General features: G+C 47.9%; 2 protein-coding genes across 3 annotated transcripts in view; both read right to left on the bottom strand.

Annotated features, from left to right (window-relative positions):
• Positions 1 to 5,942, bottom strand: part of Aatf (apoptosis antagonizing transcription factor) — a 106,898-nt gene extending 100,956 nt beyond the window's left edge. Inside the window, exons 1-4 of one of the 2 annotated variants that reach the window (XM_076870225.1) lie at positions 5,714 to 5,942; positions 4,494 to 4,685; positions 2,003 to 2,431; positions 1,270 to 1,407 (exon numbers count right to left, since the gene is read on the bottom strand). In XM_076870225.1, coding sequence (XP_076726340.1) covers positions 1,270 to 1,407; positions 2,003 to 2,431; positions 4,494 to 4,685; positions 5,714 to 5,804 — 850 coding nt within the window. In that variant the 5' untranslated portion in view covers positions 5,805 to 5,942. Of the gene's footprint in view, positions 1 to 1,269; positions 1,408 to 2,002; positions 2,432 to 4,493; positions 4,686 to 5,197; positions 5,405 to 5,713 lie in introns of those variants that run through there. The other variant, XM_076870226.1, reaches the window with a different exon arrangement.
• A 5,926-nt stretch (positions 5,943 to 11,868) lies between these two features.
• Lhx1 (LIM homeobox 1) lies at positions 11,869 to 16,860 on the bottom strand. The gene is made up of 5 exons (XM_076871254.1): positions 16,691 to 16,860; positions 14,525 to 14,751; positions 14,151 to 14,428; positions 12,645 to 12,810; positions 11,869 to 12,248 (listed from the first exon to the last, which is right to left on the bottom strand). Exons 1-5 carry the CDS (start codon positions 16,858 to 16,860, stop codon positions 11,869 to 11,871), a joined length of 1,221 nt encoding a protein of 406 aa, XP_076727369.1.
• Between the last annotated feature and the right edge of the window lie 1,498 nt (positions 16,861 to 18,358).

Raw genomic sequence — 18,358 nt, 5'->3', positions numbered from 1 at the left:
CATAAGTTTTTATAAAAATTTTTGAGACGAGGTCTTGCCATGTGACCTACCCTAGCTTCAAACCCCTGGGCTTAGTCTCCCAGGCAGCTGGAACTACAGGTGTGTGTCAGCAGACTTGGATCTCAGTTTTTGTTTTGTTTTGTTGTGGTACTGGGGATCGAACCCAGGACCTCATGCATACAAGGCAAGCACTCTACTAACTGAGATCCCCAGGGCCTTGTGCAAGCAAGGCAAGCACTCTACCAACTGAGATCCCCAGCCCTGGATCTCAGTTTTAAAGAGCAAACGAAAATACTAAGTCCAAGCATGCAAATACAAAATAGTGATTCCAATCACAGAACACTCACCCCAAATCTCCCTATGCCCAGTCCTTCAGTGCCACTGAGCACACAGGAGGCAGTGTGGTGTAGAAGGAAGTCTCCTAGATCATGAGGCAGAAAAGCTGGAGTTTTGTCTCCATTCATGAACAAGCTCTATAACTTTGGGCAAGTCATTTTCTCTAGGCCTCAGTTCTCTCATCTGTAAAATGAGGGAATTTGGAATCAAATAATCTCTAAATTCTTTTTCTCCTTAGAATTCTTCTGACTTTATAGCTCAGTATTTTTTCCCAAAACTTATTCCTCCCTCTGCAGACATCATTTATCCTCACTTTTTTGCTACCCAAAGGAAGATCTAAGATCACTTTAGCATGTTATTCTAAAAAACCTCCCAAAGGAAGGCATCTTTTAAATACATGATACGAACAACTTGAATGAACTGAGTTTAATCACTCATACTCTGCCTTTTGTTCTACACCAGTGGGTTTTCAAATAATATTCCCTAAGCATTAAAGAAGTAACTTAAAAGCCAGCATGGAGACTGAGGCAGGAGTATCACAATTCATTGCCAGCCTAGTGAGACCCTATCTCAAAATAAAAAATAATAAAAAGGGCTAGGGATGTAGCTAAGTGGTAGAGTGCACCTGAATTCAATCTCCAGAATCCCCGCTCCAAAAAAGGAAGCAACTGAGAAAGCAAGGGGAGAATGGGGACAAGAGCAGGCAAGAAGAAAGTGGATTAGATAAGGCTCAAGCAACCAATCCATTTTAATCAAAAGTGTCATTTGATAAATGGATCATAATGTTATTTTTAGAAGAGTAGAAACCACTGTTCTATATTATAATATCATTAAAATAAAATATTCTCTTTTTTCTTTACATTAATCCCAATATATCCCAATGTGCCTCAGTAGTTGCTTCTAAGTATCCCAATATGGGATAAGTAATCTTACTATTTTTTAAGGCGCTGGCAAACTCTGGGCCACCTTTGTCCTTGAAAACAGGAAAAACATCTGGTTGAGGCAGCTGATTGGTTGTCAACAGAGCTTTTTGTAGTTTGATCCTTCCTTCCAAGAGCTGGTCCCACAGTGCTAAGAAAGAAGAAAAGAGGACCCCACCTCTGAGTTATAAAATATTCTGGAATAGGGATAGGGGAGGGACAGGAAATCATACCAGTCTCTAAGCAACACAGCTTTATCAGTTTCATGCCATGGAAACACTCTTTATTTTAGGAAATAAATTCCAAATCTTGGAAGCAAATATTTGCTATAAGAAAGGGAAATCTAAAGCCCAAGGAAAGAAGAAAACACTCTCCTCTTCAATCTTCCACAGTTGCCACAAGTACTAGAGCAGAACCAGCTAAGCAGCTCAGTGCAGAAATGGCTGGCTAAGCATGGTGGAACAGGGCTTTAGGCCTTTGGGTAAGTGAGGCATGTCACAAACTAATTGGAAGAACACCAAAGAGACAGACTAGCCAAAATCAAACAAAAAAAAGTTGCCAAAATGCATATACTTTGGGGCTGAGGTTGTGGCTCAGTGGTAGAGTGCTTGACTAGCATGTGCAAGGCACTGGGTTCGATTCTCAGCACCTCATATAAATAAATGAATAAAATAAAGACCCATCAACATCTAAAAAAAATGCATATATTTCTGAAAAACAAGTAACAAATAAAACCACATACAGACCTATCTGATTTTTCACTGCTCTTCCTTTCTCCACTTCCTCAGAAACCTTGACGCTGGAGAAGGTCATCACCACACCATCATCTTCACTGCTCTTGTCTCCAGCCCTGTCTTCCTCACTCTCACCCTCCCCGTCTTCCTCGCCATCACCTTCTTCCATGCCACTCTCTTCCTCTTCATCTTCTTCCTCCTCACTGCTCCCAAGGTCATCCATTCCCTTGGCAAATTTCTCAAAGTCACTAATGCTCTGGAAACTGAAGCCTGGTGTTTCTGCAGAGAGGCTTCTACTCTTCTTCCTCCCTGCCAGGCTGCTCTCCCCATCATCCGCAGAATACTGTTCCTCAGCAGTACTCGTGTCATCCTCATCAGATTCCTCAAGACCCAGTCCCTCTGAATCTCCATCTCCAGACCCTTCTTCAGGTATTTCATCATCTGAACCAGATGGGAGGGAAAAAAGAAAAAAATGGGCGTTACCTGAAGAAAAACACCAAGCCATATCTTTTTCATTTCAACTGAAGAACTTAGCACCTCATAGGGGGAAAATTTTATTATGGTACACAATTCAACAAAATTTATTACTACTAAAATGCTATAAATAGAACATGGGTCTAACTCTAAGACAATATTCTACAAGGAAGAATTAAAAGTGCTTTGACAATATTTCAATAACCATAAGGAGAGACAAATATTAACTCTGGTACAAGTGAATTTAGGAAGACTATAAGGAAGCTGGGTGTGATTACATATGCCTGTAATCCCAGCTACTCAGTAGGCTGAGGCAGGAAAATCATGAGTTCAAAGTCAGGCTTGGCAATTTAGCAAGACCCTAAGCAACTCAGTGAAACCCTTTCTCTAAATAAAATATTATAAAGAGCTGGAAATGTGGCTCAGTGGTTAAGTAGCCCTGGTTTCAATCCCCAGTATCAAAAAATAAAATAAAACAGATATACGTATACTTAAAGACACAGACAATGCTGTCAAACATAAATACAGAATGGGCATGGTGGCATACATTCACAATCCCAGCAACTCAGGAGGCTGAGGAAGAAAGATCGCCAAATTTGACAGAAGCCTCAGAAACTTAGCAAGACCCTGTCTCAAAATTTAAGAAAGAGTTAAGTACCCCTAAGGTTCAATCTCTGATACCCAAAAATATATAGATGCATATACAAGGTCCTGAGTTCAATCCCCAGCACTGCAAGGAATATACATACTTTTATAAATACAAAAACTAAGTGCAAAACCATCAAATAATCTTTTAAATTCTTTAAATGCACACCATTTCTGAGACTAAGAAACACTCAAACACCGTGGTTAAGTGTGTAGAACTTGAGCTGGGTACACGCCTATAATCTCAGCTACTCAGGTGGTGAGGCAAGAAGATCACAAGTTCAAAGCCATCCTGGGCAACTAAACAAGATCTTGCCTCAAATTTAAAAAGGGCTGGGGATGTAGCTCAGTGATAGAGCAAGCACCCTTGGGTTTAATACCTTGTACCACAAAAAATTTTAAAATACTACAAAACTTAGAATCAGACTGTCTCTTCTGAATCATGGCTCTTCCACTTAAAAACCATATGATTCTGAACAAGTTATTTAACTAACTGGCCCCTCACTTTCTTCATCTGTAAAATGGGGATAAATAATAACAATGGAGCTACTGAGAGTATTAAATAAAAAGATACAGGTAGTAATAATGGTGACAATATTTTTTGAGGATATACTGTATCCCAGGCTCTCACATCTACATTGGATGACATATGATGAGAGTTCTACAAAATTATCATATTTGTCTCATGACTGATCCCTTCATCAGTCTCTAGACAAAGAATATGAAATGAGCTTATCAGAAGCTTCCAGAATTACATCAAGGACTAAATCACAGATATCATAACCCAAATGACAGTTCTTTTTATGTTATCTGTGGATTCTCAATATGGCATTCCTGACCTCCCTAAAGGAAAACAAATGACATCCAAATAATCACCATATCCAGCCCCTTTTTCCACCATGAGCAACTTACAATTATTTAAAACTGTAAGCTCATATCCTCCCAACTTTTTTGCAGGGAAGAGGGAAGCATTATGTTATTCTTACAAGGACAAAATATGAGTTTCACAAATAACTAATACTGTATAGTTGTCAATATAAGACCTGAAAAACAAAAGGGAAAGGGCCACAACTGAGCCAAACATGCTCATTAGATACCATACTTCTTTGACAAATAATCCTTTCCAGTATGCATTACCTTTTCTTTCACACCATTTTAGGGTGAACCATTAATATGAACCTAAATATAGCAACTTGATCACTCTGGGTTTTAGATTCCTGGTGAAGTGAAATGAAAAAACCTCTAGATCCTTTCCAAATACCAAATCATTGCTCTCTTCTAAGATAATAGATTTGCAGAGCATCAAAAATTAAAAGAAAAAGAAAAAAAGATTTATCCTGAAGAATTAGGGAAGAAAGAGCTCCATGCAAATAAATTCACTCACCAGATGAACCTGGCAAAGTCGGCTCCCAATGGTCTTCCTTCCAAGCTTTTCTAGAAGTAGTCTTGCCAGAATATCTTCTGTCTGTGTCCAATAGGGAGGTTGATGCCAGTTTTCTAATACTACCCACTGCCTGGAAATCACCTTCTCCATCTTCCCCTTCATCAAACCTGTCAATCACTCTGGCAGCAGTGGCTAAGCGGGAGAGGGAAAAGTAATCAGAGTCTCAGGTTAGGAAGAACATTAATAAGACCTCTGTTAAACTCTTTCAATTCATACTCCAATGCCCTCTACAAAAATCCCCATCAAGTTCCAGAAATAGGGAACGCATTACTTCTCCAGGTAGATCACTTATCTTATTGATGTTTCTAAACAGAAAGCTGACTCCTTCTATCTAATAGTGAATACACATCTATACTTATATTTACTATCTTGGATTTTGTAAAGTTAGTCTAATTCCCCTTGCATGTACGACACTGACTCCAATATCTTAAAAAAGCCATCAAGTTCTATCTTCACTCCATCCCATCTCTCGGAGAGTTTTCTTCTCCCTATCCTGGCTCAACAGCCCCGGGTTCCTTCAACTGATATTCCTAAGGCACGGTTCAGACTCACATTTATCCCTCATTATTATCCCTTCCTCACACTTCTCTGACCTAAGTCTAAAGCAGGATTATTCCCAGCTAGACCTTGAACATCCAGCTTACAGAACAGTGGTATGTTGTCAGTCCCCGAGCAAGCATCTTGAGACATAAAGAGGCTTAAATAGAATCGGAGAATACTACTTTTTCCTTCGTTCTCCAAGCAAGTTTTTAGAGGCGGCCAGACTTCAGACAACAAAAAACAAAAACTGATGAGCACTTCTTCCACCAAAGGTCAGTGCCCGTTCAGGACTTCCTGAAAGATAATTTCCAACTTGCCACCGGCCTGCTGCCACACTCTGGTTTCCTCCAACAGCCCTCGATCAACTTTAACCAGCTCTTGGCTGGAGTGCTGGGGATGAGTCCGGAACCGCCCACCCACTGGGACACCAAATCTAGAGGGCAGGTCGAAAGAAGCCGAAGTTCTCCTCCAGAGTCCGGGGGCAACCCTCGCAGGAGGCAATTTTCCTCTACAAGAGTAGGAGAGGCGGCGAGGCACGGCTGCAAACCCCTCACACGCCACCCCGATCCCCGCCAGGCAGAGAACACAGCTCGACACGTGGCCCGCCTGTCAGGCCTCACCCTCCTCCGGGTCGGCCTCTGGATCCGCCTCTCGCGGTCGCGGATTCAACAACCGTTCCAGTTGCAGGGCCAGGGGCTGCGTTCCCGCCATCGTCACCAGGTCCGGGTCCGCGCTGTGTACGTGAATGTGCGGCCCAAGCCCCTGTTCGAACGCTCTATCCCAGGCCAGAAGCTCTCGCTCAGACACTCCTCCACAACACAGCCAGGGACCGCGCGGAGCCTGGCACTCAGCTCCAGACCGGCAACTTCCGGGAGGCGCGCGCGGGAGGGGGCGGGGCCTGCCGTGTCACTACGGCGTTGCTAGGTTGAAGGCGGAAGCGCGCGGAAGGCTTAAGGGATTGTGGCCCTTCGAACGCGTGTGCGCGTGCGCGTGCGCGTGCGCGTGCGTCGAGGTAGCGTGTGGAGAGGCGCGGGAGCGCGCGGTGGCACATGACTGCCTCTGGCTCGGAGCGTTGATTGCGTTGCGCGCAGCCCTTGTGCCCTTGCACAAAATATGCCTCGAGCTTTGTGTGAGGTTCGTTTAAGAATAAAGCGTAGTGTAACCGTGGCCCACGGTGGCTGCTTTGGGAAGAAGGAAACCTTGGGTGCGTACTCACAGAGGCATACACTGGGACCCAAAAGAGATTTGGCTTTTCATAATTTAGAGGAATCTGAGTCCGGGAATACGCTTCCCACTCCTGGGTGGCTGGGATATGGAAATCCTATGTCAGGGATGTATATGTGTAAGTGGAAGCAAACTACTGGGCTCTTTATAAATAGGAATAATTAGGAATCACTATGTGCACAAATAGAGATGGTTTCTGTAGCTTCTCCAAGCAGTCTTGCCTGAGCAAGGAAAAGGGGTGAAGTGGGGATTATTCTAGTGCACGCTCGGTATTTGATATCTTTACTACTTAGAGATGAAGGAGTACTTAGACACCTGAAACAGGCATAAATGTGAAAAATTTTTTTAAAAAATCTAAAAAACTCAGGTTCACTTTTAGAGGGGTAGACTCAAAATATAAAGACAATAGAACAGATATAATTGCACCAGACATATGAAAAAAAGCAGCCTCTTTACAATGTCTTCTCTTCATTGAGCTTTCCCTGACTGCCCACTATGTGGCAGGCACTGCTAGATGAGATACAAGATGAGTAAGTTAGCTTCTCTACCACAGTGATCAGCCTAGGGGGACAGACAAACATGTAAACATAAACTGCAATAAAGAATGATAAGACTGACTAGACTACAAAGTGGTCTATCCTTCCAGGATCTGTTGGAAGTCACTTGCAAAGACCTAGAACCAGCCAAATAGAAAAACTGCCTCAAAAGGATCCAGAAAAAAAGACATTAGGGATGCTCTAAGAAAGGGCAGTGCCTCTTCTTGAGTACTGTCTGGGCCAGTTAGACCCCACAGCTGAACAACGTGAGCAGCTCTTGGGTCCCCAATGTCTCCTATGTCAGAACCCAAAGGAAGAAAGGGTTCCTGACTTTTAGTCTTTATATACCCCCAGATCAAGCAATGAAAGGAGGGACTTTAGTCCCTTCCCACATCCCTGTTCTATGTGGCTCTTCAATGAAGTCAACCATAGCTGCGGAGAGGAAGGAAACCCTGTCTTAGGGTAACCCCCTCAGATAGGGAAGGGAAAGAAGGCCAGGCTATGCAAGGGAATGCAGATGAAGAAAATCTCTTTTTGCCATCTGTGAGAAGACTCAGGCTATGAGTGCAAGTTTTGGTTTTTAAATGTATCCTGTATAATTTCAGTCTTGTACCTGCATCTGGGCCTCTAGAGCAAAAATATGCTCTTCAGTTTTCTACAAGGTGCTATTACTCTGGCTTCAAAAATGTTTCCTCCATTCTACATTTGGAAAATGAACTCCCCCAATCCCATTCCCTTTCTATTTGGGACAGTAATAGTGCTTAGAAATCTGGTCTTCCAGATAGAGAGAAAGAAAAAAAGGGAGAGAGAAGTAAGGCAGGGTAGAGATCTCCTCTAAATATCAATCAAACAGGATACTAGTAGCTCATATGGGGCTGGGCTGGGCAAACACTCAGTAGAAAATGCCAAAGACCTGCTTAACTACTTTCCCTTCTCTGTCCTACTCTCTATTGACTTGGGAATTCTTTTTAGGAAAAAATCAAGAGCACTCCTGCCGTACACATTTCCAAAATGTTTTCCCCTGCTTTCTTACCCCACACTGAGAGTAAGAAATTAGAAGAAAGAATTCTAGGACTTCAGATACAACTGAGAGAAGTTAAGACATAGGCTTAGAAGAGAAACCTCTCAAATGCTCCATCTGAGGGTCCCTCCCTAATTGCATTATAATTTCTTGAGATGTGGAAGAAGGGCTTCCATATCAAGATGGGTGGGGTAGGGGTGGAAATAGAAGGTAGACTAAAGGAGGGAATGTTTCAGACTGTAGCTCCCTGGAAGAAATTTCCACCTCTGAGTGCTCTAGAAATGAGAGCAGATGAGGTGAGCAGAGAGATGAGAATAAAAGAAGCAGTCTTCCAAAAGAACAGTCTGTCCTCTGGAGAGAAGGCAGGAGGTTCTCCTGTTTCTCCTGGTTCACAATCCCCCTGCCTACTAAGTTAGCTGCAAAGTAGCAGGCAGATGTAAGGAGCATCAGAGGATGGGCAGTGGTGATATTAGACATTCCCACCAACAGTTTGCTTGACCAGAAGTTTCAAGAGTTTAGGGGAAAACCAGGTCCCAACCTGTCTCTCTTATCAGACTCCATCAAACCCCAGGTCCCAGACTCGTGGCGATGCTTGTCCAGCTTCTCCTCAGGCTCTTTCCCCAACTTGTCCCGCACCAAAGCAAAATTGCCTAGTGTTCGCTGGCCAGCCGGGAGAAGTTGGATGGGTGAGCTTTTGAAGCTCCTTTGCCCGGAGCCCAAGGCAGCTTCCCGACGCTGGAATCCTGAGGGCAGATGGCAGGAGGCATAGAAGTGGCGACCTTAAGATGGCCGCAGGGAGAAACCAGGGTGCCAAACTGGGTCTGAGAGGAGGCTGACCTCCCGGACAAGAGGGGACCGCAGTGCTGCTTCTCTTCCGCTGGCGCGCCTCTCCCGGGAGCTCCGCGGAGAACGGTGTAGCGCTTCTCTGCACTTTAGGGCAAGAAGAGTGGCAGCGCCGGCGTTGAAGAGAAGGGGATCAGACCCTGCCATTTCTATAACTTTTCTTCCAGGGCCTTTGGCATCAAATTAGACTGCTGAGCATTGCCACCTGTTCTGGTACTCGCCAGGATTCACAGTACCGAGCTGAGAGGAAAGACGGTGCGACTGCCACGGAGTTAGAATTGAATCCAAACCGCGTACCCAACTCTGAAACGCTTCTTATCAAATACCCCGATACCACAATAAAGCTGCTAAATAATTCAGCAGCCTTGATAGGAAAATGCAGCCTCCCGATGAGCATACGTTCAGTTAAATGAATGTCTTTAAGGGGGAGGGGATAGAGGTGGTGGCTGTAATGAATAAGTTAGCTATGATTTAATGTATATAAATGCGAAAAGGGCAAAAAACAAGCCGATTCGGTGGTTGCATATAAAGCAGATGGAGAAAATGTGGTGTATGCCGAGGATAGGAGTTTCAAAGTCTCCCTTGTATTTCATAATTTTTTATTTCTGAAAGAACACTGCTAGATTCCTCCCTGATAGTGCCCCCTCTCGCATTTGATAAGCCATCATAGGGATGCAGTGAAATATTGCTCATTTTAAAGCCTTCTCTGCAGGAAAGATAAAGTTGGCTGTGTCTTAACAAAATACAAAAACAGTGCTGGAAATTACACACTATTTAATGTAAAAACTTTGATTAAAAAAAAAAAAAAAAGCAAATAAATAAGCCAGACTGAAATCTAGGTGATATGGAAAAGAAATTCTGGAACTCTAATAGCCTCTGATATTAAAACACATACATAGACCCAAGCACAAGTATTTCATAGTAGATAAAATATTCAAATTCTTTCCATTTCTAATGAAGGTTTGGAAGGAATTGAACTACTTTTCAGAATCTACTGGCAATTCCCAGTTGAAATTTGATTTTTCTATTAGTTATTTTTCTTCATCTTTCAGAGAAACTTACTATGTATCTTGTGCCAGACAAAATGTTTTCCTTCTGGGGAACTTCAAATGTAACAGATACTATAAAATAACAATTTCATATCAGTTCTGTGAAAGGGATTAAAGTATTTCATTTCTAGCTATACTGTGCATTCATTTTATGTTATCTTTCAAACCCCCAAATTAGAAAGTAGGATTACTATGGGAAATGAATTGAAACTAAAAAGGAACACCTCTAACTATATTTACAAGTATCTGACATTCCCAAGCCCAGTTTTGCATGTACAGAGAGAAGGGGAGAGAGAATGCTCTGGATCTCATGCCTAATCATAGGCTGGAACCACTCATTTTTTTTTAGCCAGGGATTTCATTTCTATTTTAAATTCTATATTAACTTATCAGCAAATATCTCTTCAACTGTATCAGTTAAATCCACAGAGTACAAATCTGTATTTAATAGCAGCAGGAAGCCATGGAGTAAAGCTTGGCTGGCATTAGTAGAGGAGTTCAGCCACAGCCAAGGCAAAAACAGATACATCAGCCCAATCCTGCTTCTCTTCTAGCTTCTGAGAACCACTCAGTACCTCTCAGGGCTTCCTTCTAGTCAACTGAAATCATCAAATACCACACCAGTTATCTAAACATCAGGTTTTCTATTTTTATTAAAAACTCACAAATTTATTCAACATGTTTTCTTTCATACAGTGAATGGTCTAATATGCACTGGAGGTCACACAAGCTTAGGTTTATTAGAACAATAAAAGACATATGAGAAATTTAATATATGAAGAAAAAAGTAGCAGCTGTTGACTGCATATTTGACCATAAAATTTAAATATTTTGGACTTTTATTTTAAAGACACAAAAATAAAACCTGTGTGGGTCTATATAAGTCATATTAACAATTCCATGAATGTTCAACAGGACTAAAAATTAGCAAAGATGTTTTTTTTTAAACCTTGTAACACTTTTTTTTTTTTTAACACTTTCTCAGGTTGCTGGTGCCAGGCACCTTTACAGTATTTGTGCTATAATTATTCTATTTGGCAACTGTCTGAATATCATGTTTTCTTTGCCTCGCGTAAACAACACTTTTTTTACATACTAGCACAGTGAGCCAAAAGCCCTGCAAATCTGTCAGAACATCTACAGGAAAAGAAAAATAACAATTTTGGTTGATTGCTCAAAACATTTTTTTGAACAAGAGGTTTCAAAACAGGATATATTAGTAAAACACTGAACTCCTGAATTTAACATTATACGTAAACAGTTGACTGTTTTTTAGTTCAATAGTCTTTTTTTAACTTTTGTGTGTAAAGGTAGAATACTTTTCTTGTACAGCCGATGTTCAAGTCATTTTACTGAGTGGTCTGGCTGGAGACCATCCTAACCAGTGTGTTTGTGTGTATCTCTGCGTGTAGAGCTTTGTGAAGGTAGAAGAGTTGATACTGAGGGCTTTACATTTAGAATTTTGCAATTTTGGCAAAAAAACAAAACAAAACAAAACAAAAACCCAGACAAAATATATTTATATATATATATATATATATAGTCCCACCTGATGCACAGCAGGTCGGTGTTTCTGAAGCTATAAGAGTTTGTTGTCGCTGTCGCTGAACTCTGAGACACTAACAGGGGATATCTCAGGGCTCCAACCCTTCGGGCTGGCCCGGGAGCGCGCCGGCGGCTTCGCCTCCCTCACCTGGCTGCGCGCCTCACAGCCTCCCTCCCCAAGGCTCCCGGAATCACCAATGGCTGAGTGCGCCTGAGGCTCTCAGGATGTCTTTCTGCCGCCCGCCGGTCAGGGACACAAGCCTGTGGATCTGTCCAGTGATACCGGTTCTGGTGGGGGAGAGTTCTGCATTTCCCTTCCGGAGCCCCAGTTCTGAACCTTGCCATTCAGTGCGCACATCCCAGTCCCGCCTCGAAATGGATTTGGATCCCATTTTGTGACCCTCTTTCCCATCTGGTCTCCCCAGACCCGGAGGCTGGAGGAAGTGGGGCAGGAGGCTTGCTTCTTATGTTTTTTTTTTTTTTTTTTTTTTCTATTTTTCTTAAATAAAAGTTCATTTCTGTACAACCAGGAACTCCACGAACCGTGAGAGACCCCGCTACCACACGGCCGCCTCGTTCATTTCAGGGGGATGAGACAGGTGGTTTCCGTAGGTCGCCCCTCCATTAACCGACAGTGAGGAGAAGGGCGGGCTGGGCCCGAAGACCTCAGCCGACATGGAGTGCAGAGACCCAGGCAGGCTGGGCTCTGGGCTGGGTGAGTCCCCTGGGGGGTGCGCCAGGATATCGGTGAACCGCTGCGCGTCGCTGGACGGATGATGGCCGGGCAGAGGGTGTTCCAGGCCTCCCAGAGGCGTCCCGGACGGCCCCGAAGACGGCACAAAAGGTAGGTCCACTGGTGTTTGGGCCTGTGACGACGGGGGACCTTGCGGGAAGAAGTCGTAGTTGCCCCCAGGACCGTAGTACTCACTCTGGTAATCTGCAGAGTGGCAGAAAGGAGGATATCAGGGCAAGGGGCCCCGGGACTGTCAGGCAGGAAGGGCGTGAAGGCGAGCAGGTGACGGAGCACGGGGGCCCCAGGGTGGGGGCACCAGATGTTTATGGGGGGAGGATCCTGCGGGTCTGGGAGCACGGAGGAGAATTTTGCGCAAAGACAGTCGCTAGTCCCCGCTACCGGCTCACTTTCCTAGTTCAAAGTGAGGAATTTGACCCTTGGTCTCACCACCTCCCCCGAATTGATTCCCAGCCTTTAGCCTTCTCTCCCCTGAATTTTCTCTTCTCTACTCAAAGCAAAGGGTGCCTCCCGCGCTGCCACCCGCTTCCAGCGAAGCCAGTCCCGGCCTGGCGGTGCCCTGCCACTCGGCCGCGCACCCACCTCCGTAAAAGGAGAAGGGGCCGTTGGGGATGAGTTCGCCCGGTTCCAGGCGGTCCACTAGCGGCCGCATCCGGCGCGGACTGCGGAAGAAGGCGTGGCGCCGGGCTCCTAGCGCGCTCAGCTGCTTCATCCTGCGTTCCTTGGAGCGCCGGTTCTGGAACCAGACCTGAAGCACACACGCCGCTGAGTGAAGCCGCGGAAACTCCACTCCCCAGTCCGCGTGTGCGGCGGGACCCAGCCCCTCACCCCTCCAATACCCGACCCGCGACGCTGGGCTTCCCGGGAGTGGTATGAAATTAGTGGTGGGGTCTCTGAGTAGGACCGCGCAGGGCAGACACTGAGCCAAATGTGGGCAGGATTCCCGACTGGGGGATGTTGTGTAGCCGCATTGTTTCCAACAGTCATACTGTCTCAGTTACAGCTTCTGAGGGGCTATACACCCCTTTTCACTAAACCGCTTCAAAACAGTATCACGCACACAGCTTCCCTTTCACGATTCCTTGAAGCGACCCCGCCCCACCCGCCACTGCCCACAACCCCGTGATAGTGACAGAGACACAGGCGGCTTCCTACTGTTTCCCAAGGGTAGTGACCAAAATCACCATCTTCTTTTCACACCTACGCACAAACTCTCCGCCAAATACTTATCCATTGCCTCTCACTAATAGTGATCACAGTGACACGAACACACACCCCCCATTCATATACACAGGTTGGCACGGCCTCTCAGAGGTCTCAGAGCCTGCGGTTCAGGGCCGGCTGCCCCACACACTCACAAAAGTACACTGAATCTCCCAGGCACAGAGCCTCCAGGCATCTTGATCCCACATCTAGCCTTGGGTCAGAGACTCCCACCGCCCTCGTCTCACCTCCCTCCCCCTCCCAATGCCTAGGCTCAGTTGCCTCCAGATGGCCTCTCCTCCCCCATCCCACTCCGGAATGCATTCAGGCAGAGCTGACTCTCCATTGAACCACTTCCTTCCCCTTCAATCCAGGATGCCCCCACCTTTCTTTGGAGGGGAAGACTCTGCTCTGGAACTTGTCTTACTGGGGCAAGAGACCCACAAAGTTGGGGTTGGAGACTTGGAGAAAATGAGCAGAAACTAGAAGAACTGCTCGATCCTGTAGTCCACAGGAACCTCTTCACTCCTTCCTAATGGTGTGGGTGGTGGGTGGGACAGGATGTGTGCAGAAAGAGGGGTCCTAACTGTTCTTGTGGTGTTTGACAGTGTCCTCTCCTCTAGCCTTATGCCAGCTAGCTGTTTGACTCCCCTCCCCCTCCATGACCACTGTTGGGCGCGGAAGAGGGATTTCTTGATGTTCCACTCATCGCATCAGCGCATCAGCTTTTCCAAGGTTCAGAGGGAGTCTGGCCTCCCCCCACTTTCTACCAGCCACCACAGATTCGCTCCCTTCCTCGACTCAGAGCTGTCCCAGGCTTGGACCGGGTGCACTGAGTGGCCCTGTGGGCCTCAGGGGGAAGGAGTGGCACGCCAGGACTCTGACCTGGATGACACGCATGTTGAGGCCTGTCTCCTGCGCCAGCTGCTCGCGGATGTGTCGTGTGGGTTTGGGCGTAGCAGCGAAGGCTGCCTTCAACGTTTCCAGCTGCTTGGCTTTGATGGTGGTGCGGGGCCCCCTCCGCTTGGCGCCCAGATTCTGGTCGTCATTCTCGTTGCTGCCCCCTTCCTTGTCGGACACATTAGCGCTCTCCGAGTCCTTGGCGTCATCCTGCGATGGGTCTTGGGAATCCGGAGACAAACTGGGGTCACTGCCCGTGGTGGCTGAGAAGAGGAAAGGGACTGGTGAGCAGGGGCCTGGTCGGCCTTCCCTCCCTCAGGACCCGCCCGCCCCTAGCCAGCTGGGAATCAGGGCCTCACCAGAATGGAGGCTGTTCTCTTTGGCGACACTGCTATTACTTAGGTAATCCTCTTTGCAGACGAACTTGTTTTCGTCAATGATGTAGAGCTCCTCGCCGGTGGAAAGCTGTTTGTTACACATCATGCAGGTGAAGCAGTTCAGGTGAAAGACTTTGCTCCGCGCTCTCCGTACCAGGTCGCTAGGGGAGATGCCCTGCGCGCAGCCCGCGCATTTGGTACCGAAACATCTGCAGAGGGTAGGGATTGACCAGGGGCGGGGGAAGACAGAGAATGGGAGAAAGAAAATAGCCGAAGAAAGAAGTGGAGGGAGGAGGGAAGGAAGGGAGGAGAAAGGCAGGGAAGGAAAAACAGAAGTAGGAAGAAGAGGGAGATGAGAGTGCGCCAAAAAGGCAGAATACAGATTGAGCAGGTGAGGTGGCAGGAGAGAGCGCGGGGGGGGGCATCCGGGAAAAGTGAGAGAGGAAATACATGGTTAGAAGAAGGGACTCGAACTGCTGGTCAAACCCAGCCTCAGAGCCCAGGGAAAAAGAGAGTCCTGGAAAAAGGCGGCAAGATGATCACAGGGGAAGCGGGTTACGGGGACCGGAACACTTATTTTCCAATTAGATTTCAGGAGTCAAGTTCGAATTAGGGCGCCATATGTACGCGCTCAAGAGTGCCGTTTTTCTTTCCTAGCATCCCCTCTCTCTCTCTCTCTTTTTCTTTTTAATCATAAAAGGATCCGCGCACCGATAAAGGTCCTGTCTAGCCATGGGTAAAACAAACACAGTCGCGGAAAGCCCTGGTGGCAGTAGGTGGGCTGTTGCCACGATCATGCCCAAAGCCTGGCAGATTGGCGCAAGTGGGGGTAGCGGCAGGGCAGAGCCGGCTTTAGGCGCCTTGCTGAGTTTTGCTGCGAGCCAGGCCTCAGGGGCCCGCTGGAAGCGGGTATGGTTCGCGGCCCTCTGACTCTGATCCAGTCTTTGCAGAGAAAACCGGCGCAGCCGGCTGAGGCTCTGAGGCTCAGCCTCCCACTAATAACAACGTGCACAGCGCTTTGCTCTAGGATTCCTGGCAAAGCCAAACCACATGTCCTGAATCAGAATTGAGGACTGCGCTTTCTGGGCCTGTGGGCAGAGCATTCCGTGTGGCCTCGATACCCTCCCCCCATACATCAATTTTGATATGTCACCAAAAACTGAAAGAAAGCGGAGACCAAGTCATCCAGTATACTGGGAGGTTTCCAACCCACACAGTGGATTTACAATTCCTATTTGCGCCTTTTCTCGATTGACTTGTGTTTGTGCGGATGAGGTGGTAAAATAGAGAGTTTGAGAAAATACAATTAAAATGGTGAACCGAGGGAAGGAATATAGAGAAGTCTAATGGCTCTAATGAGCCAGGAACCAGTTGGGTCTAGACAAGGAGGTGCGGGGCTGTGGCTGAACAGTGACTGGGAGGGCTCAGGAGAGGAGCCGGCTTCCTATAGCCAGGGTCAGGGTTGGGCCGCCGGAACTGCCAGCTAACCCCAGCAGGGGATGCAGAAAACAAAAACAAAAACCCTAGGGGCACTTTGTTTGCTACAATGCAGCAGTTTGCCCAGGACTACACTTGGAAACCAGTCCGGGTTTAGGGAAGAATACTGGGCCTGCAGGATTGGTCTCAATGCTGAGTTCTTTATTACTGCTACCACTGCAAAAGTCTGGGGCGCTTCACCCAAAAGCCTCGGTGGTTCCGGCCAAGACGTCTCAAACGCAAAAGGCAGTAGCTGGGAAGGAGCAGGGGCTCCTAAGCTCAGCCTGGAAGGGAAACAATCCGGGGAGTCCCCGAGATGTAGTTGCTGGAGAGCTTGGCTTGGGAAAGATAGGAACTGGGGCTGACCCACCCGAGGCTGCCTTATCTTTTCCAAGTTAGGAGTGGCTTCTGGGCTGAGGCGGGCTCACACCCTTTCTTCCTAGACACGTGCTGCGAAGCCCCGACCCACACTTTCCAGGACGCCGGTAGACGCTACCCGAGGCTCAGTGCGCCAGCTGGCGAAGAGGCAGGCTTCTGCCTGTGTATCTTGGCTGCGCTCTTCAGCGGCAGCTCCTAACGCGGCTGCCTTAACCACGCTGACCTCTGATCCGAAGCTGGCCAGGAAGGGCCCGCCGGGAGGGAGTAGCAGAGGCGTGGGAGGGAAGTACTCACCGGAAGAAGTCGTTCTTACAGTAGAGCTTGCCTTCCCGGGAGAAGCACTTCTCGGTCAGGTTGCATTTACATTCACAGCACTGGACACACTTCACGTGCCAGGCCCTGTCCAGCACGTTCAAGAGGAAGCGGTCCAGGATGGGCCTTTTACAGCCGGCACAGTGCACCATGGTCTTTGGTTTGGTCGGGTGAGGCCCGGAGAGTTAGGAGCAAGTAGAGACGAAGTAGACTCCCAAAGATGATGGCACAGCTCCCCAGCCCCTCCCCAAAGAGGAGACACTCTTGGGCGTGCGAGCCAAAACCCGCAACAGGAAACCAAATGGGGGAAAGGAGGCTGACGCGGGGCGAAGGGTGCCTCGCTAGTGGGTGACCCGGGAATCCCAGGGCCACCGGGAGGAGCAACGCCCCCTCAGCTCCCCAGGCGAGGAAAAGGAGTCTCAGGCGGGCGGGAAAGGGACTCTTCTGCTCAGAGCCAGCGGAGGAATGAAGGTCACCAAGAACCGCGGCGGGAACGGAAATAAATAAATAAAACGGAGTCGGAAAAGAAGAGGAAGACACCCGGAGCACGAGTTGCGGGGACGGCGCCGCTGAGTTTTCTCCGGGCTTGAGGTAGAGCTGTCAGAAGTCAAAGTGCATCTGCTTTTGTCGGGATATGAAGGTGGGTGTGTGCGTCCCAGGCTGCCCACCACCGGGGTTTCCCCCTATTTTTGTTTTGTTTTGTTTTTTGTTTTTGTTTTTTAAGAAAAGAACAAAACAAGTAGAGAAGCTTTGGATCCTAAACTGCCGGCATAGTGCAGCGGGTTGGGACGCGCCAGGCGCCCGCGCGGGGCCTGGGGGAGGGGACGGGGGGGAGGCCAAAAGGGGAGGTGGGAGGGAGAGTAAGGTAGGAGATCTTGTCGATTGCAGTTGTTGCTTAGGTTTCCCCCCTTTTGGAGAAGTGTTTGTGTCAATCGAAAACAGAGAGTGACAACTTCGGACGGACGCACTCTCTAGCTCCCCACCGCCCAGCCCGGTCACCTCGGCTGGTGGCCTGCCGGGCGGCCTCCTGGTCCTCGAGGCGGCCCTCCCTGCGCCTGGGTTCCTTTGGAGAGGCAATGCCTTCTGGCTCTTCACCGTGCCTGGCAGTGCATCATGGCTTCAGTCACAACTCTCAGCCGCCTGGGCGCGCAGCCCGGCATCGCTCGGCCCACGCTCCGGCTGCCTGCGTCCAAACCCACAGTCGCTCTACTTTCTTTTCTTTTTCCTTTCCCCCCTCTCTTTTCGTTGTGGCGGCAAATCTGGTTTTCCTTTATAGTCTCCTTCCCCCCCTTTTTTTTCCTTTTGCGGCGGGAGGAGTCGGGGGGAGGGGGCCGCTTGGAGAGCTTTAAAATAATGTCCTGATGCAGCGCCTACAGTAGGCCAGCGGCTGGAACAGTTTGGCGCGGACTGCCGTTGTCGCAAGTCGGGCAGCGGCTCCTTGGTGGCTCTCTCCCGGCGCGCGTCCCTGGTATTCTGCCCCAGTCAGCCGCCCGGGTGCGTCTCTCCCCAGCTCCAGCGGCTCGGTCACTGCTTCTGGCTGTTGGCTGAGCTCTGGAAGCCCCCTCGCCTTAATGCAGCGCCCGCCGACGTCACGGCGGGCTGCGACCAATCAGCGCCTCGCGGTCCCTCTGTAAACCATTCTGCATCCCC

This window comes from Callospermophilus lateralis, chromosome 11 (genome assembly GCF_048772815.1).
Source record: "Callospermophilus lateralis isolate mCalLat2 chromosome 11, mCalLat2.hap1, whole genome shotgun sequence".
NCBI lineage: Eukaryota > Metazoa > Chordata > Mammalia > Rodentia > Sciuridae > Callospermophilus > Callospermophilus lateralis.
This window is presented reverse-complemented; position numbering and strand designations above follow the sequence as displayed.